Here is a 27838-nt window from a genome sequence, read left to right as displayed (position 1 = left end):
TTCATTTATTTAACTGACACAACAGAGCAACTGACGTTTGTGTGTTTGGGTTAACATCAGATTATGCCTCTGTATCAAGGCATATATGTAATTGGATGAGTAGGTCACGTGCTCCCAGTCTCAGCATTTATACAGTTTCTCTCAGTGTATACTTTTCAGCCACCATATGAACTAGAAATTTTCACTCAACCCTTTTCCTCAGAGAATGTCTTAATTTTTTCCCTACTGGTTTTCTGTGACATAAAATAAAATATAATTGACCACTGAAGGCACAACCACATTCACTGCATTCATAAGGGTTCTCTCCTGTGCCAACCCTCTGCTTTCTCCTGTGGGTGCACATCTGGCCACAGGCTGTCCCACTATGACTACATTCCTGTTTGCTAGGAGCCCACTGATGTTGACTGATGTCTGAGGGACCACAGAAGGTACTTGCATTGTCACTGTATTCAGGTTTTTCTCTTGGAGGACAACACTACTCTGTGAGGACCTGTGACCCTCTGAGGGAGGATTTTCCACCTTGACTGAGTGAGTTTTCTGATGTTTATTGAGGACTGACTTCCCTCTGAATGATTTCCCACATTCACTACATCTATAGGGTTTCTCCCCTGTATGGATTCTCTGATGGATAACGAGCTGCGGCTTCTCGATAAAGCCTTTCCCACAATCGCTGCATTCAAAGGGTTTCTCTCCTGTGTGAGTCCTTTGGTGTTTAATGAGACCTGTCTTCTGGGAAAGGGTTTTTCCACATTCCCCGCACACAAAGGGAGTCGTTCCTGTGTGAAATCTCTGGTGCGCTGTGAGGCACGTCTTTTGGCTGAAGCCTTTTCCACATTCATTGCATATATAAGGTTTCTCGCCTGTGTGAATCCGTTGATGCACCATAAGATTTCCCTTCTGGATGAAGCCCTTTCCGCATTCACTGCATATAAATGGTTTCTCCCCAGTATGGGTTTTCTGATGGACACTGAGCCCTGATTTCTTGAGGAAGGCTTTGCCACATTCATTGCATTCATAAGGTTTCTCTCCTGTATGCGTTCTCTGATGTTCAGTGAGCTTGAACTTTCTGAAGAAGGCTTTCCCACATAGATTACATCGATGGGGCTTCTCTCCTGTATGAAGATTCTGGTGATCAGTGAGCCAAGACTTTTTGATGAAAGCTTTCCCACATTCACCACATACATGAGATTTCTTTATTTTTTGAGTCTTCTGATGCTTGATGAATTGGGAATTAGTACTGATGAGTTTTTGGCTTTTGGGGAATTTAATTTCAGTATGAAACCGTTCATTGTCAGCATGGAGACAGGATCTGACTTCTCCAGTAAACTCAGCAGGGCTCTTTATTTCATAGCTCCTGCTCTTGGAAAGTAAAGTTAAATTTGATTTCATACTTTTTCCATGTAAGTCAAACATACCATGATTTTGCCTGAACAGAAAATGAGTTCTGCTCCGATGAACAGAATATTCCAGTGGGTTCTGTTCATGCCATTGTTCTAGTCTCTTCTCCATGCTCTCATTTTGTAAGTGCTCCAGCAGGTGATTATCAACTTTCCAGACTTCTAGGAAAGAGAAGAAGAATGAATTCCTCCATCTTTCAGATTTGGAATAAAGGTATTTTTAAAAATACTTTGATGTGAGGTGTCTTTTTAGTGATGACCCTATGGTATGAATGTTAATAAAACTCCATGTTTAATGATCTTTATACATTGGAAAAAAACAGTCATAATGAATAAATACAGATTTGGTTACTTTCTAAATACTGTAAAATACGAGCAATTTCCTGGGAGCAGGAGACCACAGGTTGCAGGGCCACCTCATCCAAACTGGGGAGGGATGGACTCATTCATTCCACAGATCCTTACTGATCACCTCTGTGTACCAGGAATGGTGCTAGTGTTGGGGATTCGCAAACATACTCCTCGTGTTCAAGGAGCCTACACTGTAGGTGGGTAAAACCACTTTACAGGGCAGAGATAGACACAAGGAAAACAGCTGCAGGTTGGAAAACCTGGCGGGAAGGAACGATGGAGAGGAAGAGAGGTGGAGGAAACCAGGGCTCATTCTGGAGGAAGATAGGCCTCCCCAAGGATCCATTGTGCTGGTCTGCATGAGGGGAATGAAGAATATGACACAGCAGAAAAAGAAAGAAAGAAAAAACTAGAAGACAAAAAAAAAAAAAAAAGAAAAAAAAAAAGAAAAGAAAATGATGCAGTAGAGAACTCCAAGCACATTTAACTTACAATGCGCACCTCAGAGAGATCCATTATGCAACTTAATTCCATCACGGCACGTTTCACCCCCTAGACATATTATTTATTTTCAATTTTGATTAAATTGATGTCTCATCCTCTTAGAATGAAAGCTCTCGGTCTATTTGTTTTTTCAACTACTGTTACCTTCCAGCTTACACTAGACTATCAAAAAAAATAATTCATAGAGGAATGAATCAAGGAAGCAATCACACGTATGGAACAGATTGGGAGGTTTAGGAAAGAAGATGGAAATCTCTGTGTGAACAAGATGATATGTCATGGTGATCACTAAAAGAAGAATTTTTGTGTCATGTGACAGGTAACATGGTTACCTAGGACTTTTTTTTTTGGCTGTGCCACATGGCACATGGGATCTTAGCTCCCCGAACAGGGATTGAACCCACGCGCCCTGCAGTGGAAGCGTGGAGTCTTAACCATTGGGCTGCCAGGGAAGTCCCTACCTGGGACTTAATGTTATCAGAAGATGAGGGGAAAGAAATGAAAGCTTTCAGGAAGTGAATACAATGGTAAGGTCTACAGTGAACAAGAAGAAAGTTCAAAATCAGTAAATACACAAAGGAATTAATTCAAAGTAGCCAAGAGTTACGGTCTGGTTGAGGCTGGAACTGAGAATGTAGGATGTTAAAATAACTTTCCTGGTTAAAAATTCATCATGAACAGCAGACCCCTTAAAAGAAAAGAGCTCTGCAGGTGGGGGACATTTGAGGTAATGCCTGAATGGCCAGGATGGAGGATGCACAGGAGTAAGGCAAAACCTAAACTTCTAGGGTTTCCTGGGAGGGAAGATGATCTTAGGTCCTTGCAGTTACTGGGAACTCAGGAGAGCTGCCATCAAGATAAGTTACATAGAAGCCAAGTCTGTGGTGGAGCACACTGGGGAGAGATGAATTTGGGAGTCTTCTCCAGTGACCCTAAGGAGCTTAGCTTATTACGATGAAGAAAACTTTGAAGGTTAAAAGGTCATTGGAGAAAATGGAAAACAAAATCTTTGGAGAACCTCAGAGCGGGAATAAGGCACAGTGAAGACCAGTCTACTTTGGGGCCCGACATCCAAGATGGGGTGGATGTGACAAAGGAAATCACCATTACTCGTGGAGCAGAAAGGCGCAGTAGTCAGAAGACAGTGAGGAATTCAAAGTTTTCTCTTTGGAGAGAGGCCTTGGAAGGTGGAATTTCATAGAAAACGAGGTAGAAGTGTACGAAGAAGAAGGAAAAGATATGAGAATCCTAGGGAAAAGAAAACTATGTAAACAAAAATCAAGATGGGGCTAAAATAAAGAAGAAACAGATCTCGGAAAAGACAAGAGTCTTCCCTAAGAAGGGATATATTTTTCTCTAAACTCCTACAAAGAAAAAGAGGTCTGACATCGGGAGAGAGATGCATGGAGGCACTGCTTACCCAGCGTCCAACCCCCTCACAGCTGTGACTCTTCTCTGACCAACTACAGTGTGATTTCCACGCCTGTCACCTTGCTGGTCTCTCACTCACCTGAATGGGTTCGACAGTGGATTTCATCTTCCATCATCCATGGTTCTCCGTGATCCAACTTGGAGAGTATGTCTGGTTTGCTGGCTTGAAAACCTATCCATGGGAAATGACAGCAGATTTAGATCCACTGAATTGGGCTTGGGATCCGTGAAGACAGCAGAGTGTTACATTTGAGGACAAAACAACGTTACAACCTACAAGGTAAAGGCTTTTCTCTCAGGAGAAGGGAGAATATACCCACGTATCTGGGTAAGGGGCTAAGAATCTATTGCTTCAGAGCATCACAGACACTCCAGAGCTTTCAGAAGCTGAGAAAGGAAAGGCCACTGATTGGGGACCCTCTAAGGGACTCAGGGGAGCCGTCCTCACCCACGGAGAGCAGGTTGCTATAGTTCTCCAGCATCACGTCCCGGTACAGGTCCTTCTGAGGAGGGGCCAGGAACTGCCACTCCTCCCACGTGAAGTCCACGGCCACATCATCAAATGTCAGGGTCTCCTGGAATAACAGTGGTGTTTAATGAAGTGATGTCCTTTTGATGATATGGAAGAAATGTTAAAGTTTTTCTGCTCATTTCCACTTTATAGGCTGCATCGAGATATCTAGCAGGGTTTTTATTTTAATAAACCACTGAAGAAGCAAATGTCTAATAAAATATTCTCTAATTGTGTAGTCAGCCACCCATCCATTTATCCAATTAGAAGTTTCTATAACGTGTAGAAGTTAAATCTTCTTGTTAAGCTAGAAACACCACATTCTCATATATATATATATATGAAAAGAAAGGGAAAAGAAAACTCTGCAAACAAAAATCAAGATGGGGGTAAAATAAAGAAGAAACAGATCCCAGAAAAGAAAAGAGTCTTCCCTAAGAAGGGATATATTTTTCTCTAAACTCCTACAAAGAAAAAGAGGTCTGACATATATATATATATGAATGACAGACAAAAGATACACATATTTATACTTTACAGAACAATGGAAGTGATTTTTTACAGGCCTCTACAAATCCATCAGGGAACAAAGGAAAGAATAAAACAGAACAAGAGTCACCTGGGCCTTGATCATTTTCTTCGGTTTTCTGAAAACAGCTGGCAACAGGGAGGTTCTGTCGCTGTGTCTTCTGGATCTGCTCTAAATTCTGTTCTGTCTTCAATCAAGTGTGTCCCAAGAAATGCTGATACCAAATCCTGTAACTTCTTCCTCCTTCTACTGATTCTTTTGCTCCTAGAGAGTCAGGACCTGTGGGTTGAGGAGAAAATTCAAACTGAGGGTACATTTCTTCTGGGCTCAGATGCTAACGCTGCTTCTGGGCGCTCACCTTAGCCCAATGTCCACAGCATTGCTGAGTGTCCCCAGAAGACTGTTGCCCCAGACGACTTTATTCCTCTGCCCAAAAAGCCTAAGATTCTGACTGTGGTGGGGGTATTCCTTTATTTCGTGAAGTTGAAGTGCGGTGACTGTCAGAGGGAATGAGGGAAAAGAGAATCATCCCAGCAGCAGGCCTCAGGAGCAGCAGACTCTCAGGCAGCTCAATTATACAAAAGGGACCGTATGGGAGGAGAGGCGCTGGGCACTGCTTTCCTTTAAACCGTGTGCGCTCAGGAACCTCCTCAAGCGTTTTTATACACCCTGTGAGTACACACACTTCAGTTTAAAAACCAATGTACTGGGCAAACCAGAAGCAATGTCTTGTAAGCAATAATGGTAATATCTTAGGAGGTTTTAAATACATAAAAAACTAAAATACAAAATAACAGTGCATAAATTAGAAGGTGGTAAATGAAGTTGAGGTGCTCTAAGACTACTGTATTGTCAGAGGAAAGTGCAGAAGTACTACTTAACGTAAGAATTTGACAAAGAATAATTACATGTGATGTGTAATCTCTAGTGTCGTAATGAACACTAATAATTTTCTTAAAGTACATAATTTGCAGTGCTACCAGAAAAGGGAAATGTAATAACAAGAAACTCATCCAGAAGAAGGTACGATTCTGACACCAATTTGAATATGTGTGTTTTTTGAACACACCACCAAGCAATGCTACAACACTGGCTGGGTGTCCTACAGTTTATCTCAATTCGGTCGCTATGTACCTGGAGATAATATCATATCCCACCGGTTGAAGGCTCAGTCCTATGAGACTGGCTTTTACCTCCTACTTCATGTGCAAACACAAGTCCAGATTGTCACGTGTACTTCTAAGCAACCAGCCACAGATGGCAGGTTCCAATGACCCCCCTCCTTGGGTTGATTAATTTGCTAGAGCAGGGAATTCCCTGGTGGTCCAGTGGTTAGGACTCCGTGCTTCCACTGCAGGGGGCATGGATTTGATCCCTGGTCGGGGAACTAAGATCCCACATGCCGCGCAGCATGACCTAAAAAACAAACAAAAAAACGAAACACAAAACAAAAACCAAAAATTTTCCAGAACGGTTCACAGAACTCAGAGAAACATTTTAGTTATTATATTTACTTATTATAAAAGGATGTAACTCAGGAACAGCCAGATGGAAGAGATGCCTAGGGCAGGGTATGTGTGTAAGGGCAAGGAGTGACCCCTATAGGAGCGTCACTCTCCCTGCATCTCCACATGTTCACCAAGCCAAAAGCAATTTCACTCTGAGAATACATCTAAGAAATACATCCCTCCAAAAATATGGGCATATTTGAACCAGCAGACACGCTCAATAATTTCCATAGCACCATTACTCATAATAAACCAAAATGCAAACAACACAAGTTTAATAAATACTAGGAAAACCCAAATATTCAAACAATGGAATGCTGTGGAAAAACTACAGTCTTTGCACAGCTTTCAAGCTAAGAATGACTTTTTTGTTTTTAAAGGACTGTAAAACAAAAATAAAGAAGTATATGTGAGAGAACTGTGGCTTACAAATCCTAAAATATTTACTGTGTGGATATTTATATATTTGTCTGACCCTTGTTACAGAGGGGAAGAAAAAGTACACCTACGTGCAAAAACGTGAATACTTCTCAGAAATACTGAGCCTGACATAAAAAATGCATGATGTGGAGAAAACTCTAATTTGAAAAGATACATGCACCCCAATGTTCATAGCAGCACTATTTACAATAGCCAAGACGTGGATGCAACCCAAGTGTCCATCAATAGATGAATGGAGGGCTTCCCTGGTGGCACAGTGGTTGAGAGTCCAACTGCCGATGCAGGGGACACGGGTTCGTGCCCCAGTCCGGGAAGATCCCACATGCCGTGGAGCGGCTGGGCCCGTGAGCCGTGGCCCCTGAGCCTGCGTGTCCGGAGCCTGTGCTCCACAACGGAAGAGGCCACAACAGTGAGAGGCCCACGTACCGCAAAAAAAAAAAAAAAAGATGAATGGATAAAGAAGATGTGGTATGTATACATACAATGGAATATTACTCAGCCATAAAAAGAAGGAAATAACGCCATCTGCAGCAACATGGATGGACTTAGAGATTATCATATTAAGTGAAGTAAGTCAGAAAAAGACAACTATCATATGATATCACGTATATGTGCAATCTAAAAAACTGATATAAATGAACTTATTTACAAAACAGAAATAGATTCACAGACATAGAGAACAAACTTATGGTTACCAGAGGGGATGGGGGGTGGGTAGATAAATTAACAGTTTGGGATGAACATGTACACACTACTGTGTATAAAAGAGACAAACAATAAGGACCTACTGCATAGCACAGGGAATTATACTCAATGTCTTATAACCTATAATGGAAAAGAATCTGAAAAAGATTCTGTATAACTGAATCACTTTGCTGTACACCTGAAGCTAACACACACTGTAAATCAACTACACTTCAGTTTTGAGGTTTTTTTCCTCTTTTTTTTTTTTTTTTTTGCGGTACGCGGGCCTCTCACTGTTGTGGCCTCTCCCATTGCGGAGCACAGGCTCCGGACACGCAGGCTCAGCGGCCATGGCTCACGGGCCCAGCCGCTCCGCGGCATGTGGGTTCTTCCCGGACCGGGGCACGAACCCGTGTCCCCTGCATCGGTAGGCGGACTCTCAACCACTGCGCCACCAGGGAAGCCCTACACTCAGTTTTTAAAAATGCATGATGTATAATTACATTGAAACACAGTTGAAAATACGCAAAACTAAATAAACCATAATGATGAGGAATGAATGATTGTTATAACACCATAAAGAAAAGTCTGAAAGTGCTTGCTAATAGAGAAGATGGTATTCACCTTCGGGTGTGAGGATGTAATATAATTGGGAAGAGGTTCACAGAACACCACTGGGGTGCTGGCAATGCTCTGTTTTCGATGTAGGTTATGTCTGTATATATGTATATATTCCTCTTTTTTTTTTTTTTTTGGCCATGCTGTGTGGCATGTGAGATCTTAGTTCCATAACCAGGGATTGAACCTTCGCCCCCTGCAGTAGAAGCGCAGAGTCTTAACCACTGGACCGCCAGGAAAGTCCCTATATTTATATATTCCTTTTATACTGACTCATTTGTAGAGCTTTTAATTTAACAAAGAAATAGAAGAGCTCAAAAATACTAAAAGCCTGTTGTTTGAAAAGACCAATAATATATAAATATTTAGAGTCAAAACAGAAAGTGCAAATAAAGGACAGAAGGAATTAATGGGAGGGACTTCCATGGTGGTCCAGTGGTTAAGACTCTGCACTTCCACTGCAGGGGGCACGGGTTTGATCCCTGGTCGGGGAACTAAGATCCCACATGCTACACGTGGGCAAAAAAAAAAAAAAAGAAAGAAAGAAAAGAAAAAGAAAAAGGAATTAATGGGAGTTATGACTCAGATAAAATACAGATTTTTTTTTTTGCCTGAAAGAATACTATGAATACCTTCCTGTCATTAAATTTGAAATACTAGATTTACCCTCTTGAAAACATGTTGACTTCAGAAAATATAGCAAGTGAATTTATAAGTAAGCAACAAGACAAAAATGTCCATTACCACCCCACTTTTCAATTTTGTATTGCAGAGTTGAGCCAATGCATTGAAATAAGAATAAGGTAACATTAGAAAATAGGGCAGAAAATTTTCATCAGTATCGTTATCAACACGAAAAAAGAGATTCAAGGCATTACTTATTTAAAAGAGAAAATGCTCCCCCAGAAACCCCAAAGCAGATTTTTACATACACAGTTGGCTAGAAATGCCCCATATACATAAGCTCATTTCTTAGTACTAATTCAATCACTAGCAATGGGAACTCGAACCACATGACTGACTAAGACCAACCGGGACTTACTAATAAACTGGGATATAGGTCACCATGCCATAGGGATATATAATTAAACAAAATGGAGATTCTGTTAGCAAAGAACAAAGTGTTCATGTATGTCAGGGAAGCAAGTAACGGTGCTGTTACAATATATCAATATTAGAAGGTGAGTGCAGGTGTTGGCAAACATTTTCTGCAAAGAGAACAGACACAGATTTTCAAATTTGCAGGCCAAAATGTCTCTGTCACGACTATATTCTGCCTTTGCTGTGCGAAAGCATCAGAGACGATACAAAACAGATTGAAATTGCTGGTTTAGTCTCTCAGTCTGTAATCAACTCCTTGATTAAAAGCTAAAACCCCAGGATAAACAACAAGGCCCTACTGTATAGCACAGGGATGTTCAATATCCTGTGATAAATCATAATGGAAAAGAATACGAAAAGGAATGTACATATATGTATAACTGAATCACTTTGCTGTACAGTAGAAATTAACACAACATTGTAAATCAACTATACTTCAATAAAATGTATTAAAAAAGAAAAAAACCCCACACAAAAAAGCTGAAAACCAGATGGTCTCGAAATACTGCCCTGGGCTGTACCATCTTCCCTCCCAGCAGCCGAAGTTGGAACCTCAACCCAAAAACTGCTGCCAGGGGTCCTCGGCGTCCAAAGCATCAACCCTCACAGCCTCTCTGTACCACAGACACTGACTACACACTTCCTTATTAATCTGAAATCTGGGCCAGACACCCTCATATGATGACCATCCAGCCAGGCCCCAACACCACTGAGCCCCAAATTAAATCGCCAGCCTGAACCCGACACTGCGATCATCGTCAATGCCACACGTAAGCCCTGCAAGCGGAGTGATCTGCAGAACCGCAAGCCCTGACAGCTGGAAGAGCAATGATCTCTACAGAAGCTAATCGTACTGACTCCCAGGACACTCCCCAACATAAACCATAAACAAAACCCGCGTCCGGTTCCCTTCAAGTACCTCAAAGCAGGTACTCTCCTGGTTCGCGTTAAATACATCCACCTCCGCACTTCTACCCTCCCCCTCTGCCATCCGGCAAAAATCTCATGGGTCCAGATTGCACCAAGTCCACGCGTCACCCTTGGGCGAAACAAAAGCACCACTGTGACACACACACAAAAAAATCCAGGGACAAAACCACACACTAACCTGATTTCCCCAACCTACAAGGAGCCTAAACGTCGTACTTCTGTGAACTGCTTTGACGTCTAGACCTGTCCGGCTCCGTCTACGGCAGCCGAAGTGCATATGCGGTGTTTGAGGAAACGAGACGACCGGATTTCCGGGATTTCCTAGAGAGGCAATATGTCCGCGCCCAGCTCTCCGCGGCCCCAGGGGGAGGCCATGTTGGGACACCTGACGTACAGAAAGTCAAGGGGCGGGTTTGGGTACCAGGAGCCAGGGATGGCCGGGAAGGTGAGAAGCCAGTGAAATTATCTAATTTCCTGGTACTCCGACTCCTGCAGAAAATAGGTAAATTTTCAGTCTCAAGCTTCGCGAGGCAAAAATGATGCAAGGCTAAGTTGCTTTCAGCAGGCTAGGCAGACAAGTAATACGGCCGCGGCGTGTATTATCTACTTTGTATTAAAAAAAAAAAAAAAGTTTCCAAACGGACAAGTATGAGTTGTTGGCATGGCAGCGGAGAACGCACTCCTAGAAAGGGAAAAGATAATAACCTCCGGTAAACGGACGCCACGGAAAGCTTCTGACCGGAAAATAGTTTGTAGAAAGTTGTTTTTAATAACAGAAAAAGGGCTTCCCTGGTGGCGCAGTGGTTGAGAGTCCGCCTGCCGATGCAGGGGACACGGGTTCGTGCCCCGGTCTGGGAAGATCACACATGCCGCGGAGCGGCTGGGCCCGTGAGCCATGGCCGCTGAGCCTGCGCGTCCAGAGCCTGTGCTCCGCAACGGGAGAGGCCACAATAGTGAGAGGCCCACGTACCGCAAAAAAGAAAAAAAAAAAACAAAACAGAAAAAGATTCCCAGAAGCTGGTACAGTACAGGGCTGGCTAGTAACGAGAGAAAAGAGCGGCTGGGGCTAATCTAAGTTGTGATGGGGGGCGGCGGGGGCGGGGGGCACTTAGGAAAAGGCCACTAGCAGTGAGGCCATTCAAGGTCTCTAGTCGCTGGGAAAAGCACAACCTGTGGGTGGTGATGAGGACAGTAATCCAAGATTTAGGGCAAAGAACGTCAAAATTAGGTGTGCATAAGGCCATAGTTAAAAATGCAGTCCTGGATTCCAGCCTTATTAGGAGGTCGGGGACTTGGCTGGGAAATTTGCAATAAGTTTCTCAGAGAATCTGAGGCAGAAAGCCTGTCATATACAATCATTAGAAACAGTCCTGGAATGTTCTCTGGTTACCAATATTATGATGGGTGACTCCCCTCAGTACTTCAGTCTTGGCTCAAATTATATAGAGAAAAGCTTGGGGGGAGGGCCTCCCCCATTATTACCAATACATTACTATAAATTACCATTACTAGGCTCTATGTTTCTTCATAGGACTTATCACTTACTGACATATAATCCATTGACTCTCTCCCTCATATTATAAGGTCCTTAAAGGCTGTTCCCTTGCCTCTGTTGTTCATTGATGTATCTTCAGTGTGGAATACAGCATCTCACACAGTGTTGGTGCTTTAAAATACATCTGAAGGAGGGAACTACCCAATAATCCAGCGTTTCAGATTGAATTCTGAGCCGGCCACAACATGGCAAATTTCCATTTCCTTTCCTATTAACAAGACCCAACTATTTATAACTAGAATAGTTAGGATAACTACAGGATAGTTAGGAGATTAAGGAAAAGTACTCTGGCTAGTGAGAGGCCAAGAGCCCCACTCCCAGAAGAGGGAGAAAGAATAATGAAAACACATCTCAATTCAGCAGGTAACAGTGCAGCTGGAGTTTTTTTAATGGTGGCAGCTCTCAAGAGTGATAGTCCTGTGGACAAAGGTTCTTCTCCACAACATCCTTTAAGAATGTCACCTCCCGGGCTTCCCTGGTGGCGCAGTGGTTGAGAGTCCGCTTGCCGATGCAGGGGACGCGGGTTCTTGCCCGGTCCGGGAAGATCCCATATGGCGCGGAGCGGCTAGGCCCGTGAGCCATGGCCGCTGAGCCTGCGCGTCCGGAGCCTGTGCTCCGCAATGGGAGAGGCCACAACAGTGAAAGGCCCGCGTACCGCAAAAAAAAAAGAATGTCACCTCCCATCTCCTATTTTCTCCTCCATTCTTAGAGACTAAGATTCCTATCCTTTGTATTCTGAGGATCCTTTTTCCTTTTTTGCTTTGCCCAGTTTATATTGTTATTGGGTCTCTAATCACATACAATTTGGGGAAGACAGCTGTGTTCTTTAGGACTGCCTTCCAATGGCTCATTCCCTTCAGTGACAGAACACTCTGATTAGTCCACTAGCTCATTCATTCACTTTCCAAATCAATAGATAATTGGTTTTTATTTTTCTGTGCTGGGAAATATAAAATCACGTAAACCAGGGCTCTCCAGTAGAACTTTCTAGGATGATGGAAATGATGACAGATTTCTCAGTATATACTTTTCGGCCACATAGTCAGCTACAAAGTTTTGCTCATTGTCTGTGCTGTCCAATGTGGTACCCACTAGTTACATTGTGACCACCTGAAATGTGGTTTAGTGCAACTGAGGAACAGACTGTTGTTAAAACTTTAACATTTAAATAGCAAAATCAAGGGATTTTTAATCTACTGGGGGGATAAGACTTGGGCATTAAAAAAATAACTTGTATCCTGAAGTGCTTAAAGTCCGTTAAGAGTACCCCTTGCCGTCCCTCAAAATAATATACAACTTAAACAAGAAATTATCATAACCCCTTGAACCAATACTCCATATCTGCTAAGGACTGAATGTTTATGCCTCCCAAAATTCATATTTGGAGGCTTAATCCAAAATATGACGGTATTCAAAGGGGAAATGTGGGGGGGTGGGAGGGATAAATCAGGAGCTTGGGATGAACATACACACACTACTATAAATAAGATAGATAACCAACAAGGACCTATTGTATAGCACAGGGAACTCTACTCAATATTCTGTGACAACTTATAGAAGAAAAGAATCTAAAAAAGAATGAATATATGTATATGTATAACTGAATCACTTTGCTGTACACCTGAAACTAACACAGTATTGTAAATCAACTATACTCCAATAAAATTAAAATATTAAAAACAAAACCCAAAATATGATGGTATTAAGAAGTGGGGCCTTTGAGAAGTGACTGGTTCAAGAGGGTGGAGCCCTCATGACTGGATTAGTGCCTTTATAAAAGACATCCCAGACAGCTCCTTTGCCCTTTCCCCTATGTGAGGATACAGTGGGATGACTGTCTTCTATGAACCAGGAACCCTCATTAGATACCGAATCTGCTGGCACCTTAATCTGGGACTTTGTAGCTTCCAGAACTGTGAGAAATAAATTTGTTTTTATAAGCTACCCAGGCTATGGTATTCTCTTATAGTAACCAGAAGGGACTAAGAAAATGTCTATTTCACCTTGTGTACCTATTTACATCCTCTTATTAGATTACCTGGTGTGTAAAGGTACCACTTAAAGATAATCCAGTTACCTCAAAGCTCTCTCCAGGAGATCATGGGCTTTTTCGGGTTTGGTCACCACTGTATCCTCAGCTCCTAGAACAGGACCCAGTAAAAAGGAAGTATTCGAAAAATACTCAGTAAATGAACAAAATGACTCAATCTGAGACTCAATCAAACTGGCTCAATCTATTTGCACAATGTAAATTTCTCAGAGTTTAAGATAGACATCCCAGTTTTCAATTAATGCTTCACCTTGGCCTTCCAGAAACTGAATTGATATATACACGCCCAGTATCCCACCAATCCAATATTAGCCCTGTTGTGTTTTTTTTTTTTCATAGCAACCTTCCACATACAAATTATATGTTTAAAAACTTCAACTATTTTCTCCACTTAGTTGAACTCAGCCTTCTTTCATTCATTCGACTGACACAACAGAGCAATTGATGTGTATGTATTTGGGTTAACATCAGATTATGTCTCTGTATCAATGCATGTATCTAATTGGATGGGTACATCATGCGTTCACAGTCTCAGCATTTATACAATTTCTCTCAGTATATACTTTTTCAGCCACCATATAAGCTAAAATTTTTTGCTCAATAATTTATATCTTTTTCACATAGTATGTCTCTGAGTTTTTTTTCTACTGGTTTTCTGTGACATAAAATAAGATGTAATTGACCACTGAAGGCACGACTACATTCAATGCATTCATAAGGGTTCTCTCCTGTGCAAAACCTCTGTTATCTCCTGTGGGTGCACATCTGGCCACAGGTTGTCCCACTATGACTACATTCCTATTTGCTAGGAGTTCACTTATGTTTACTGATGTCTGAGGGGCCACTGAAGGCACCTGCATAGTCACTGAATTTACAGGGGTTTTCTCCTGCATAACATCACTAGTCTGTGAGGAGTTGTGACTCTCTGAGGGATGATTTTCCACCTTGGCTGAATCTCCACGTTTCTCTCTTGTGTGTATTATCTTATGTTTAACAAGGCAAGACATGTAGGCAAAAGCTTTCCCACACTCATTGCAGATATAGGGTCTCTCTCCTGTATGAGTTCTTTGATGAACAATGAGCTTTTGCTTTGTAGTGAAGGCTTTCCCACATTCACTGCATTCAAAGGGTTTCTCTCCTGTGTGAATTCTTTGATGTTTAATGAGACCCGACTTCTGGGAACAGGATTTTCCACATTCATTGCACACAAAAGGAGTCTTTCCTGTGTGAAATCTCTGATGTGCAATGAGGCAAGTCTTCTGGATGAAGCCTTTTCCACATTCATTGCATATGTAAGGTTTCTCGCCTGTGTGAATTCGCTGATGTACAATGAGATTTCCCTTCTGGATGAAGCCTTTCCCACAGTCACTGCATATATACGGTTTCTCTCCGGTATGGGTTTTCTGATGTATATTGAGCCGTGATTTCTTGAGGAAGGCTTTGCCACATTCAGTGCATTCATAAGGTTTCTCTCCTGTATGTGTTCTCTGATGTTCAGTGAGCATGAACTTTCTAGAGAATGCTTTCCCACACATGTTACATCGATGGGGCTTCTCTCCTGTATGAATTATCTGGTGATCAGTGAGCCAAGACTTTTTGATGAAAGCTTTCCCACATTCACCACATACATGAGGCTTCTCTATTTTTTGGGTTTTCTGATGCTTGCTGAATTGGGTCTTAGAGCTGATGGGTTTTTGGCTTTCGGGAGATTTAATTTCAGTATGAAATTGTTCATTGTCAGCATGGAGATAGGATTTCCCATCGCCAGGAAACTCAGCAGGGATCTTTATTTCATAGCTCCTGCTCTGGGGAAGTAAAGTTAAATCTGATTTCATACTTTTTCCATGTAAGTCAAACACATCATGATTTTGCCTGAACAGAAAATGAGTTCTGCTCTGATGAACAAAATATTCCAGTGGGTTCTGTTCATGCCATTGTTCTAGTCTCTTCTCCATGCTCTCATTTTGTAAGTGCTCCAGTAGGTGATCATCAACTTTCCAGATTTCTAGGAAAGAGAAGAACAATGAATTTCTTAAAAATACCTTGATGCAGGGCTTCCCTGGTGGTGCAGTGGTTAAGAATCCTCCTGCCAACTCAGGGGACACAGGTTCAATTCCTGGTCCGGGAAGATCCCATATGCCACGGAGCAGCTAAGCCCATGCGCCACAACTACCAAGCCTGCGCTCTGGAACCTGCGAGCCACAACTACTGAGCCCATGGGCCACAACTGCTGAAGGCTGTGCACCTATAACACATGCTCTGCAGCAAGAGAAGACACTGTAAATGAACAAAAACCAAATATAAGAAGCCCTCACACTGCAATGAAGAGTAGCCCCCGCTAGCCGCAACTAGAGAAAGCCCACACACAGCAACAAAGACCCAACACAGCCAAAAATTAATTAATTAATTAAAAAAAAAACCTTGATGCGAGGAGTCGTTTTAGTGATGTTCCTATTATATAAGTGTAAATAAAATTCCATGTTTAATGTTCCCTGCACATTGGAACAAACAATACAAACCAACCAAAAGGTAAACGTAGTTTGTGTAAAACACAGGGTTGGACAATTCAAAATGAATAAATATAGATTTGAATACTTTCTAAATACTAACCTTACAAAACATGGAGAGACTGTAAAATACAAGCAATTTCCTGTGAGCAGGAGACCACAGGTTGCAGGGCCACCTCATCCAAACTGGGGAGGGATGGACTCATTCATTCCACAGATCCTTACTGATCACCTCTGTGTACCAGGAACGGTGCTAGTGTTGGGGATTCGCAAACGTACTCCTCGTGTTCACGGAGCCCATACTATAGGTGGGTAAAACCACTTTGCAGGGCAGAGATAGACACAAGGAAAACAGCTGCAGGTTGGAAAACCTGGTGGGAAGGAGCAATGGAGAGGGAGAGAGGTGGAGGAAACCAGGGCTCATTTTGGAGGGAGACAGGCCTCCCCATGGATCCATTGTTGTGGTCTCCATGAGGGGAATGAAGAAAATGACACAGCACAGAACTCCAAGCACATCTAACTTACAATCTCCAAAACAGAACTGGTTTCCCAGGCTAGGTCTCCTCCACCTCCGGCACAGTCACTGCCAACTCCACTCTTCTCCTTCACCATGACAAAACTCCTCAGCATTTGTTTCTCTCGCTCACACACAATATCCAGCACAATGATCAATCCTGCCTGGCCTCCTTTAAGATACACCCAGAAAGGGACAGGCACCCACTCCTTCCACCCTCACGAAGCCAATCACTCTCTCTCACACCACAGCTGTAGCCTCCTCCCTGGCTTTCTTGTCCCTCCCCTGCCAGTGCCTGTCTATTTTCTACACATTAGCCAAACGGAACCTTTTAGCACCAATTATATCACATCAAGCCTCCTCTACTCAAAACTCCCTAATCTTTTCTCATCTCATTATGAATAAAATCAAGGTCTTGACATAGACAACAAACTATGGTTACCAAAGGGGAAAGGTGGGGGGAAGGGATAAACTAGGAATTTGGGAGTAACATACACACACTACGACATATAAAATAGATAAACAACAAGGACCTACTGTACAGCACAGGGAACGATAGTCAATATTTTGTAATAACCTATAAAGGAAAAGAATCTGAAAAAGAATATAGATAGATCGACAGATAGCTGAATTGCTTTGCTGTACACCTGAAACAAACATAACATTGTAAATCAACTATACTCCAATAAAAAATAAATTAATTTCTTAAAAAATCAAGGTCTTGATGTATCCTTGAAAGGCCCTTACGTGACCTGCTCCCCAGCCCCCAGCCTCTACCCCACTGACCCTATGTCTCCAGTCATGCTCTCTATGTTCCATCCAAACAGGCTTCCGAAAGTTCTTCAGACATGCTCTTGCTTCAAGCCTTTGAAATTTCCAGGTTTATTTTGGAACACTCCTCACCCAGGGAAACTACTGCTTGCATCCCTCATCGACCTGCTCAACTCACCTTAACAAACAAGATTTTAGGGAGGGATGGATTGGGAGTCTGGGATTAGCAGATGCAAACTATTACATACAGAATGGATAAACCACAAGGTCCTACCGTATAGCACAGGGAACTATATTCAATATCCTGTGATAGGGACTTCCCTGATGGCGCAGTGGTTAAGAATCCGCCTGCCAATGCAGGGGACACGGGTTCGAGCCCTGGTCCGGGAAGACCCCCACATGCCACGGACCAACTAAGCCTGTAAGCCACAACTACTGAGCCTGCGCTCTAGAGCCCGCGAGACACAACTACTGAAGCCTGCGCGCCTAGAGCCCGAGCTCCTCAACAAGAGAAGCCACTGCAATGAGAAGCCTGTGCACTGCAATGAAGAGTAGCCCCTGCTCGCTGCAATAGAGAAAGCCCGCATACAGCAACCAAAACCCAACACAGCCAAAAATAAAAATTAAAATTAAAAAATTAAATAAATTAATAAAAAAAGAAATTAATACAAATCAACCATACTTCAATTTAAAAAAAAAATCAAGACTTCTTATTCCTAAAGCACAGGGCCAAGTCCAAGCACTCATGATGTAGTCATGCTGCTTTACATCCCTGAAAGTAATTTTGACCCCAAAACCTTAACATCAACCTTCATCTGTTTTTTCCGCTCAGCCCATATTTATTTAAATGTCAACTCTCATTTGCCCTCTATAAGCAGCATATCCAGAATCCAACCAACACTCACCCCTCCACCCATGCTGCAGTCAACCATTCTCCCTGTCACCATGTTTTTTGCAATAGCCTGCTACAAGGCTTTCCTGCTTGCCCCCTGCCCACTATGGTCTGCTTTCTACACAGAAGCCAAAGGGATTTCTTGAAAAATGTAAATTATTTCATGTCATTCCAGTACTCAAGAACTCCTCGTGTTTTCTCATCTTATTAGGAATAAAATCTCGATTTCTTGAAATTGAGTACATGACCAACCTTATCCACCACCCCCCGCTCCTGCCTGTCCCCACTGCTACTGCCTCTTCGGCTTATTCCCATCACGTTCCTGAAAGCACACTCTGCTCTGTCCACATGGGCTCCTTAATGTCTCTTAAACTCATTCGTGGCGTGGCCTTTTAAATTTGCTAGCCGCTGTACTTGGAAAACTCCTAACCCGGCAGCCTACTAACTTCCCGCATTTCTTGGCTCAGAGGCACCTTACCTGAGAGGTGTTCCCTGCCTAAAGGAGGAGCCCCAGCATCTACTCTTCCATAATGCTGACTAAAGTTTTACCACAGCACTTTTCACTCCCTAGGTATATTATTTGTTTATTGTTATCAATTCCTTACCTCCTTTCTCATAGACTAAAAACTCATGATCATTTGTATACTTTTTTCCACTGTTCTTACCTTCCAGCATGCACTAGGCAATCAGAAAATACAGAGGAATGAAAAAAAGAAAAGAAAAAAGATTTTGAAAAATAGAGGAATGAATCAAAGAAGCAATTACATGTATGGAACACATTGGGGAGAATTTAGGAAAGAAGATGGAAATCTATCTCTTTCTGAGCAAGATGATATCATATCATGGAGATCATGGAAAGAAGAATTTTAACTGCCAGAAAATGTGGTTAGTGGAGACTAAATGTCATCAGGATCCAGTGGGAAGAAAAATGAAAATTTTAGGGAAATGAAGACAATAGTAATGTCAACAATCAAGGAGAAGAAAGTTCAAAATCAGTAAATACACAAAGGAATTAATAATTCAAAGTAGGCAAGAGTTATGATTGTGTTGAGGTTGGAACTGAGAACACAGGATGTTAAAATAACATTTCTAGTTAAAAATTCATCATGGGGCTTCCCTGGTGGCACAGTGGTTGAGAGTCCGCCTGCCGATGCAGGGGACGCGGGTTCGTGCCCCGGTCCGGGAGGATCCCACATGCCGCGGAGCGGCTGGGCCGCTGAGCCTGCGCGTCCGGAGCCTGTGCTCCGCAACGGGAGAGGCCACAACAGTGAGAGGCCCGCGTACCACAAAAAAAAAAAAAAAAAAAAAAAATTCATCATGAGCAGCAGATCCCTTAACAGAAGAGAGCTCTGCTGGTGGGGAACATGTGAGGTAATGCCTGAATGGCCAGGATGGAGGATGCACAGGAATAAGGGAGAACCTAAACCTCTAGGGTTTCCTGGGAGGGAAGATTATCTTAGGTCCTTGCAGCTACTGGAAACGCAGGAGAGCTGCCATTGAGATGAGTAAATTATATAGAAGCCAAGTCTGTGGTGGAGAACATGGGGGAGAGATCAATTTGGGAGTCTTCTCCAGGGAACCAAAGGAGTTTATTAGCTTGTTAGAATGAAGAAAACTTGGAAGGTTAGGAGATCATTGAGTAAAATGGAAAACAAAACCTTTGGAAAACCTCAGAGCTTGGACAAGGCACAGTGAAGACCAGTTTACTTTGGGGCTCGGCATCCAAGATGGGGTGGATGTGAGGAAGGAAATCAACATTACCAGTGGGGCAGAAAGGTGCAGTAACCAGAAGACATTGAGGAATTCAAAAGTTTTCTCTTTGGAGAGAGGCCTTGGAAGGTGGAATTTCATAGAAAAGGAGGTGGAAGTGTATGAAGAAGAAGGAAAAGATATGAGAATCCGGGGACTTCCCTGGTGGTGCATTGGTTAAGGATCTGCCTGCTAATGCAGGGAACACGGGTTCGAGCCCCAGTCCGAGAAGATCCCACATGCCACAGAGCAACTAAGACCGTGCGCCACAACTACTGAGCCTGTGCTCTAGAGCCCGCGAACCACAACTACTGAGTCTGTGTGCCACAACTACTGAAGCCCACGTGCCTAGAGCCCGTGCTCCGCAACAAGAGAAGCTGAATGAGAAGCACATGCACTGCAACGAAGAGTAATCCCCACTCGCCGCAACTAGAGAAACCCTGCATGAAGCAACGAAGCATAGCTCCCACTTGCCGCAACTAGAGAAACCCTGCATGCAGCAACGAAGATCCAGTGCAGCCAAAAAATAAATAAGTTTATTTAAAAAAAAAGATATGAGAACCCTAGGAAAAAGAAAACTATGCAAACAAAAAACAAGATGGGGGTAAAATAAAGAAGAAACAAATCCCAGAAAAGATAGAATCTTCCCTAAGATGGGATACATTTTTCTCTAAACTCCTACAAAGAAAAAGAGGTCTGGCACCGGGATTTCCACAGCCTGTCACCTTGCTGGTCTCTCACTCACCTGAACGGGTTTGACAGTGGATTTCATCTTCCATCGTCCATGGTTCTCCTTGACCCAACTTGGACAGTACATTTGGTTTGCTGGCTTGAAAACCTATTCATGGAAAATGATACAAGATTTAGACGCAGTGAATGGCGCATGGGGTCGATGAAAACCACAGAATCCTACCTCTGAGGACAATACGGTTTTCACATTTTGAAGGAAAAACACACCCCTCTGTGAGTCTCCTCTCCTGTCAATCCTTCTACTTCACTTCTGACACCAGATATGTGGGTTTTCCACACATCAAGGAATTCTGCAACACCAACTGACATTGACGGGGTGTCCTCCGATTTAATTCAATTCTGACACGATCTACCTGGTGATAGGGTCAGATAATACAGGTTAGGGGTACACTCTCATAAGACTTCGGCTCCGCTCCTGCATTTCTGGCACCAACTGTAAATTCAGGCTGTTTCCTGGGCTTCTGATCAACCATGAATAGATCAGAAGTTCCCATGACTCCCTTTCTCAGGTTCGATTAATTCACTAGAGCAGCAGACAGAAATCAAGAAGACAGTTTACTTACTAGGTCACCAGTTTATTATAAAAGGATACACAGGGAGCTCAGCTCAGTGCTCTGTGATGACCTATATGTGGTGGGGAAGGGGGGGAGGTCCAAGAGGGAAGGGATATAGGTATACACAGTGCTGATTCACTTCATTGTACAGCAGAAACTAACACAACATTGTAAAGCAATTCTACTACAATAAAAAAATAAATAAAAATTAAAAACTTAAAAATAAATCAATAAAAAAATAAAAGGATACAACTCAGGAACAGCCAGATGGAAGAGAATACAGTACAAGGCATGTGGGAAAGGCCACAGAGCTTCCATGCTCTCTCTGGGGGCACCCCTCCCCTGGCACCGCCAAGTGGCCACCAATCTGAAAGCTCTCCGAGCCTGCCGCTGTGGGGTTTCATGGAGGCTTCACTATATAGCCATGACGGATTAAATCATGAGGCTTTGAAATATTTCCAGACATTGTCAAATGTCCCCTGGGAACCAAATTGACCCCAGTTGAGAACCACTGACTTAATGGGGGAGAGAGCTGGAAAATGGTAACTGCACAGAGAAGATGGGTGTGACAAGAGACCCTCACAGTTGCTGCTGAATTTTTAATTATAAATGACTGATTGTTTAGTAGAAACTCTATATGTTGCAGCAGATATGGAAATTATTCATTATTGTAGTTAAAATGGTACAAGCTGTGGTCATTGTGTTGATCATTTTTAAAGCATTGCTGTTTGCAGTATGCATATACAGGTATGCAGAGAAGAATCAAACTCCTCTGACCAAGGACTTATTAAACTATGTTCTAATTGTCAAAAAAACAAAAAAAATCGGGCTTTGGTGATGATGATTTAATCTCCAGCCATTTGTTCTCCCCAGAGGTGGGGTGGAGGCGGGACTGAAATTTGCAACCCTCTAAATCATGGGTGGTGAGCTCAGCGACCAGCCCGCAATCTTAGGTTATCGAGTGGCCTTCCCAAAATCACCTCATTAACATAAACTCACATGCCGTGGTAAGGGTCCCTTATATTAATAACAAAAGACACCCATTTCTCCTTTACCCTCTTATAACTTAGGAAATTCCATGGATTTTAGGAGCTCTGTGCCAGAATTGGGGATGAAGACCAAATATATATATTTCTTAATATAAATCATAGCATTATACACAGCTACAAAATAGAGGCGTTTCTCTCAAGAGAAAGGAGAATATACCCACTTCTCTTGGGCCAGAGACAGGACCGAGAATCTACTGCTTCAGAGAATCACAGAGAATCCAAAGCTTTCAGAAGCTGAGAAAGGAAACCCCACTGACTGGGGACCCTCTCAGGGACCCAGGGGAGCCGTCCTCACCCACGGAGAGCAGGTTGCTATAGTTCTCCAGCATCACATCCCGATACAGGTCCTTCTGAGGAGGGGCCAGGAGCTGCCACTCCTCCCATGTGAAGTCCACTGCCACATCCTCAAATGTCAGGGTTTCCTGTAATAACAGTGGTGTTTAATGAACTGATCTCTTTTTGATGATATGGAAGAAATGTTAAAGTTTGTCTTCTCATTTCCACTTTATAGGCTAGATCTGTATATCTAGACACATGGAAGAAGCAAAAGCCTAATAAAATACTAGGATTCAATTAACTGTAATTGTGTAGTCAGTCATCCATCCATTTATCATTAGCCATTTCTTTTTTTTTTTTTTTTGGCCGCATCGCGTGGCTTGCGGGATCTTATTTCCCCAACCAGGGATTGAACCTGTGCTCCCTACAGTAGAAGCACAGAGTCTTAACCACTGTACCACCAGTGAAGTCTCTCATAGACGTTTCTATAATATGTAGAAGTTAAATCATCTTGTTAACCTAGAAAACACCACATTCATACATATATATGTATGTATATATATGTATGGGACAAACATATATGCCAGTGGAATCGGGATGACTGAGTCAGTTGTGTAATGAACAAAAATAAATGCAATATATTGATTTTGCCAGGAAATAAACTGCCAGGAATTCCCTGGCAGTCCAGTAGTTAGGACTCCACACTTCCACTGCAGCGGGTACCAGTTCCAATCCTGGTCAGGGAACTAAGATCTGCAAGCCATGTGGTGTGGGGAAAAAAAAGAAACAAAAGAAAAGAAAACTGTAGATTAAGAATTCAGATTTGGGGACTTCCCTGGTGGCACAGTGGTTAAGAATCTGCCTGTCAATGCAGTGAACACAGGTTCGAGCCCTGGTCCGGGAAGATCCCACATGCTGCGGAGCAGCTAAGCCTGTGTGCCACAACTACTGAGCCTGCACTCTAGAGCCCGCTAGCCACAACTACTGAGCCCGCGTGCCACAACTATTGCAGCCCGTGCACCTAGAGCCCGTGCTCCGCAACAGAGAAGCCACCGCAATGAGAAGCCCGCGTGCAGCAACGAAGACCCAATGCAGCCAAAAATAAATACATAAATAAATAAATCAATTAATTAAAAAGAAAGAATTCGGATTCGAACACGGAAATCAAGAGTCAGACATACTGCAAAGCCTGAGAAAACAGTAACCATAGAACTGCTCTCCCTTCAGACACCGGCTGCAATTTCTGGGGTCCCCTGGATCACCCTCACTTCAGAAGCAGGCTACAAAGACACCCAGGGTCCCCAAGACACCCTTACATGCAATAATTACCTAGAATGACTCAGACAACTAACAAATCCATTCGGGAACAAAGGAAAGAATAAAACAAACCAAAAGTCACCTGGGCCTGGATCATTTTCTTCTGTTTTCTGAAAACAGCTGGCAACAAGGAGGCTCTGTCGCTGTGTCTTCTGGATCTGCTCTAAATTCTGTTCTGTCTTCAATCAAGCATGTCCCCAGTAATGCTGATACCAAATCCTGTAACTTCTTCCTCCTTCTACTGATTCTTTTGCTCCTGGGGAGTCAGGACCTGTGGGTTGAGGAGAAAATTCAAGCTGAGGGTACATTTCCTCTAGACCCAGATGCTAACGCTGCTCCTGGGCGCTCACCTTAGCCCAATGCCCACAGCATTGCCGAGTGTCCCATTTTTACCCCAGACGGCTTTATTCCTCTGGCCAAAAAGGCTAAGATTCTGACTGTGGAGCGGGTATTCCTTTATTCCGTGAAGTTGAAGTGGGGTGACTGTCAGAGGGAATGAGGGAAACGAGATCCATCCTCGCAGCAGGCCTCAGGAGCAGGAGACTCTCAGGCAGCTCAATTATACAAAAGGGACCGTATGGGAGGAGAGGCGCTGGGCACTGCTTTCCTTTAAACCGTGTGCGCTCAGGAACCTCCTCAAGCGTTTTTATACACCCTGTGAGTACACACACTTCAGTTTGAAAACCAATGTACTGGGCAAACCAGAAGCATTCTCTTATTAAGCAATGATGATAATACCTTAGGCTGTTTAAGATACATTTTTTAAAAATACACAATATTGTAAATAAATTGGAAACTGGTAAATAAAGTTGAGATGCTTAAGACCCCTGTCAGAGAAGAGTGTAAAAGTGCTAATCAACGTAAACATTTGACAAAGAAAGCTTCCATGCTGTATGTAATTTCTAGTGTCATGGTGAAAACTGACAATTGTCTCAAAGTACATAATTTCCAACCTAATGGAAGGGGGAAACAGAATGAGAAGAAATTCATTCAAAACAAGGCAAAAAAAGAGAACTAGTGGGGCAAATACAGTACACTTAGATGACTATATTAAAACAAAACATACTAAGAATTATATTCAGTATAAATAGAACAAGCAATTTAGTTAATTACGCAAAACCCAAAAACATGCTACTCTAGGTGACATGTATGAAACATAATGATATGGAAAGCTAGAGAATAAAAGGTTAGAAAAAGATAAACCATGGAAAGAGTAACCACAGACACTCTGGTGTATTCTCAGACAAAATGGACCAGAAAGCCCAAAAATTACTACAGAGAAAGAAAAATGCTTACTAGTAAGAGGTTCAATTCAGCACATTATAGAAATTTGCAATTTCTATGCACCTAATAATATTGCTTTGAAATATATACAGCAAAAATGGACCCAAAAAACCAAGAAGAAATAAATCCAGACTAACGGTTGAAGACTTAACACGCGTATCCCATTAACTGACAGAACAAATAGGTCACCAACAAACAAAATTTATAAACAAAATCATTTTGAAGAATATAAAAAATATATGATAAGTAGGAATACTGACAAAAATTTTAACAGACTTAAATAAATGGAATGATGAACTATGAATACGATTCAGAAAACCAAGCATTTTAAAGACGTCATGTCAACCCACGCACCTATGGTCAATTAATCTATGACAAAGGAGGCAAGAATATATAATGGAAAAAAGACAGTCTTTCAATAAGTGGTGCTGGGAAAACTAGATACTACATGTAGAAGAATGAAATTAGAACATTCTCTAACACCATACACAAAAATGAACTCAAAATGGATCAAAGACCTAAATGTAAGGCCGGACACTATAAAACTCTTAGAGGAAAATACAGGCAGCACACTCTGTCATAAATTGCAGCAATATATTTTTTGATCCACCTCCTAGAGTAATGAAAATAAAAACAAAAATAAACAAATGGGACCTAGTAAGACTTAAAAGTGTCTGCACAGCAAAGGAAGCCATAATCAAAAAGAAAAGACAATCCACAGAATGGGAGAAAATATCTGCAAACCAAGTGACCAACAACGGATTAACCTCCAAAATATACAAACAGCTCATGCAGCTCTATGTCAAAAAAAAAAACAAAAACCCAAACAACATAATCAAAAAATGGGCAGGGGCTTCCCTGGTGGCACAGTGGTTGAGAGTCCGCCTGCCGATGCAGGGGACATGGGTTCGTGCCCTGGTCCAGGAAGATCTCACATGCCACAGAGCGGCTAGGCCCGTGAGCTATGGCCGCTGACCCTGCGAGTCCGGAGCCTGTGCTCCACAACGGGAGAGGCCACAACAGTGAGAGGCCCGCGTACCGCAAAAAAAAAAAAAAAAAAAAAGGCAGAATGGAACTTCCCTCGTGGTGCAGTGGTTAAGAATCCACCTGCCAGTTTAGGGGACACAGGTTTGATCCCTGGTCTGGGAAGATCCCACGTGCTGCGGAGCAACTAAGCCCGTGCACCAGAACTACTAAGCCTGCGCTCTAGAGCCCGTGAGCCACAACTACTGAGTCTGTGTGCCACAACTACTGAAGCCCACGCACCTAGACCTGTGCTCCACAAGAAGAGAAGCCACCGCAATGAGAAGCCCGTGCACCACAACAAAGAGTAACCACTGCTCACTGCACCGCTCACTGCAACCAGAGAAAGCCTGTGCGCAGCAATGAAGACCCAACGCGACCAAAAATAAATAAATTAGTTTTTTAAAAAATCAATGTATTTTTAAAAAATGGGCAGAAGATCTAAATAGACATTTCTCCAAAGAAGACATACAGATGGCCAAAAAGCACATGAAAAGATGCACAACATCACTAGTTATCAGAGAAATGCAAATCAAAACTACTATGAGGTATCATCTCACACTGGTCAGAATGGCCATCATCAAAAATTCTACAAACAATAAAAGCTGGAGAGGGTGTGGTGAAAAAGGAACCCTCCTACACTGTTGGTGGTAATGTAAATTGGTACAACCACTATGGAGAACAACAGTATGTTCTCTTTTTAGGTTTTTTTAAGAGAACAACCATGTGACCCAGCAATCCCACTCCTGGGCATATATCCAGAAAAAACCATAATACAAAAAGATACACGCACCCCAATGTTCATTGCAGCACTATTTACAATAGCCAAGACATGGAAGCAACCCAAATGTCCATTGACAGTGGCACGCATAAAGATGTGGTACATAGATACAATGGAATAGTACTAAGCCATGAAAAAGAAGGAAATAATGCCATTTGCAGCAACATGGATGGACTTAGAGATTATCATACTAAGTGAAGTAAGGCAGACAGAGAAAGACAAATACGATATTATATCACTCATGTGGAATCTAATTTTTAAAAAATGATACAAATGAACTTATTTACAAAACAGAAACACACTCACAGATTTTGAAAACAAATTTATGGTTACCAAAGGAGAAACGTAGAGGGGAGGGATAAATTAGGAGCTTGGGATTAACATACACACGCTACTACATATAAAATAGATAACCAACAAGGACCTACTGCATAGCACAGGAACTCAACTCAGTATTCTGTGATAATCTATATGGGAAAAGAATCTGAAAAAGGATGAATATATGTATATGTATAACTGAATCACTTTGTTGTACCCCTGAAACTAATACAACATTGTAAATCAACTGTACTCCAATAAAACTTTTTAAAAAATAAAAATGTCATGTTTCCCATATATATATATAAATCCAATGAAACCTCAATCAAAATCCTAAGCTGATAACTATATCCATCTATCAATTATGAGGACTTAAAATTACTTTAGTTATGACAGTACAATATTAGTACAATGATAGACAAATGGAACAAAATCAAATGCTT

General features: G+C 42.3%; 2 protein-coding genes across 13 annotated transcripts in view; both read right to left on the bottom strand.

Moving 5' to 3' along the window:
- LOC307179383 (zinc finger protein 350-like) lies at positions 1 to 10625 on the bottom strand. Of its 7 annotated transcripts, none has more exons than XM_079908440.1 (7): positions 10184 to 10625; positions 5858 to 6139; positions 5082 to 5220; positions 4814 to 5002; positions 4132 to 4258; positions 3763 to 3855; positions 1 to 1559 (listed from the first exon to the last, which is right to left on the bottom strand). In XM_079908440.1, exons 4-7 carry the CDS (start codon positions 4826 to 4828, stop codon positions 223 to 225), a joined length of 1572 nt encoding a protein of 523 aa, XP_079764566.1. In that variant the 5' UTR covers positions 4829 to 5002; positions 5082 to 5220; positions 5858 to 6139; positions 10184 to 10625; the 3' UTR covers positions 1 to 222. The 7 variants fall into 7 exon arrangements, with proteins under 7 accessions (XP_079764566.1, XP_079764572.1, XP_079764569.1 ...); XM_079908446.1 differs by having other exon boundaries at positions 1 to 1556; XM_079908443.1 differs by having other exon boundaries at positions 4814 to 4987.
- A 2938-nt stretch (positions 10626 to 13563) lies between these two features.
- LOC307178533 (zinc finger protein 350-like) overlaps positions 13564 to 27838 on the bottom strand; it is a 70312-nt gene continuing 56037 nt past the window's right edge. For 3 of the 6 annotated variants that reach the window (XM_079906749.1, XM_079906748.1, XM_079906751.1), the window contains 4 exons: positions 24072 to 24260; positions 22692 to 22818; positions 20789 to 20881; positions 13843 to 15615 (listed from right to left, as the gene is read on the bottom strand). In XM_079906749.1, coding sequence (XP_079762875.1) covers positions 14255 to 15615; positions 20789 to 20881; positions 22692 to 22818; positions 24072 to 24086 — 1596 coding nt within the window. In that variant the 5' untranslated portion in view covers positions 24087 to 24260 and the 3' untranslated portion in view covers positions 13843 to 14254. Of the gene's footprint in view, positions 13702 to 13842; positions 15616 to 20788; positions 20882 to 22691; positions 22819 to 24071; positions 24645 to 27838 lie in introns of those variants that run through there. The other 3 variants (XM_079906752.1, XM_079906750.1, XM_079906753.1) reach the window with 3 other exon arrangements.

The sequence above is a fragment of the Stenella coeruleoalba genome, assembly GCF_951394435.1.
Source record: "Stenella coeruleoalba genome assembly, chromosome: 20".
In the NCBI taxonomy this organism is placed as follows: Eukaryota; Metazoa; Chordata; class Mammalia; order Artiodactyla; family Delphinidae; genus Stenella; species Stenella coeruleoalba.
The sequence above is the reverse complement of the archived record's forward strand: the minus strand, read 5'-3'. Positions and strand labels throughout refer to the sequence as shown.

Bases quoted from the DNA above. Each gene is read 5' to 3' on its own strand.
- LOC307179383 (XM_079908440.1), bottom strand. The intron at 3,856-4,131 runs GTGAGGACGGCT...TCCCATGGATAG, and splicing joins TAGCAACCTGCTCTCCGTGG to GTTTTCAAGCCAGCAAACCA. The intron at 1,560-3,762 runs GTGAGTGAGAGA...TCTCTTTCCTAG, and splicing joins CCACTGTCGAACCCATTCAG to AAGTCTGGAAAGTTGATAAT.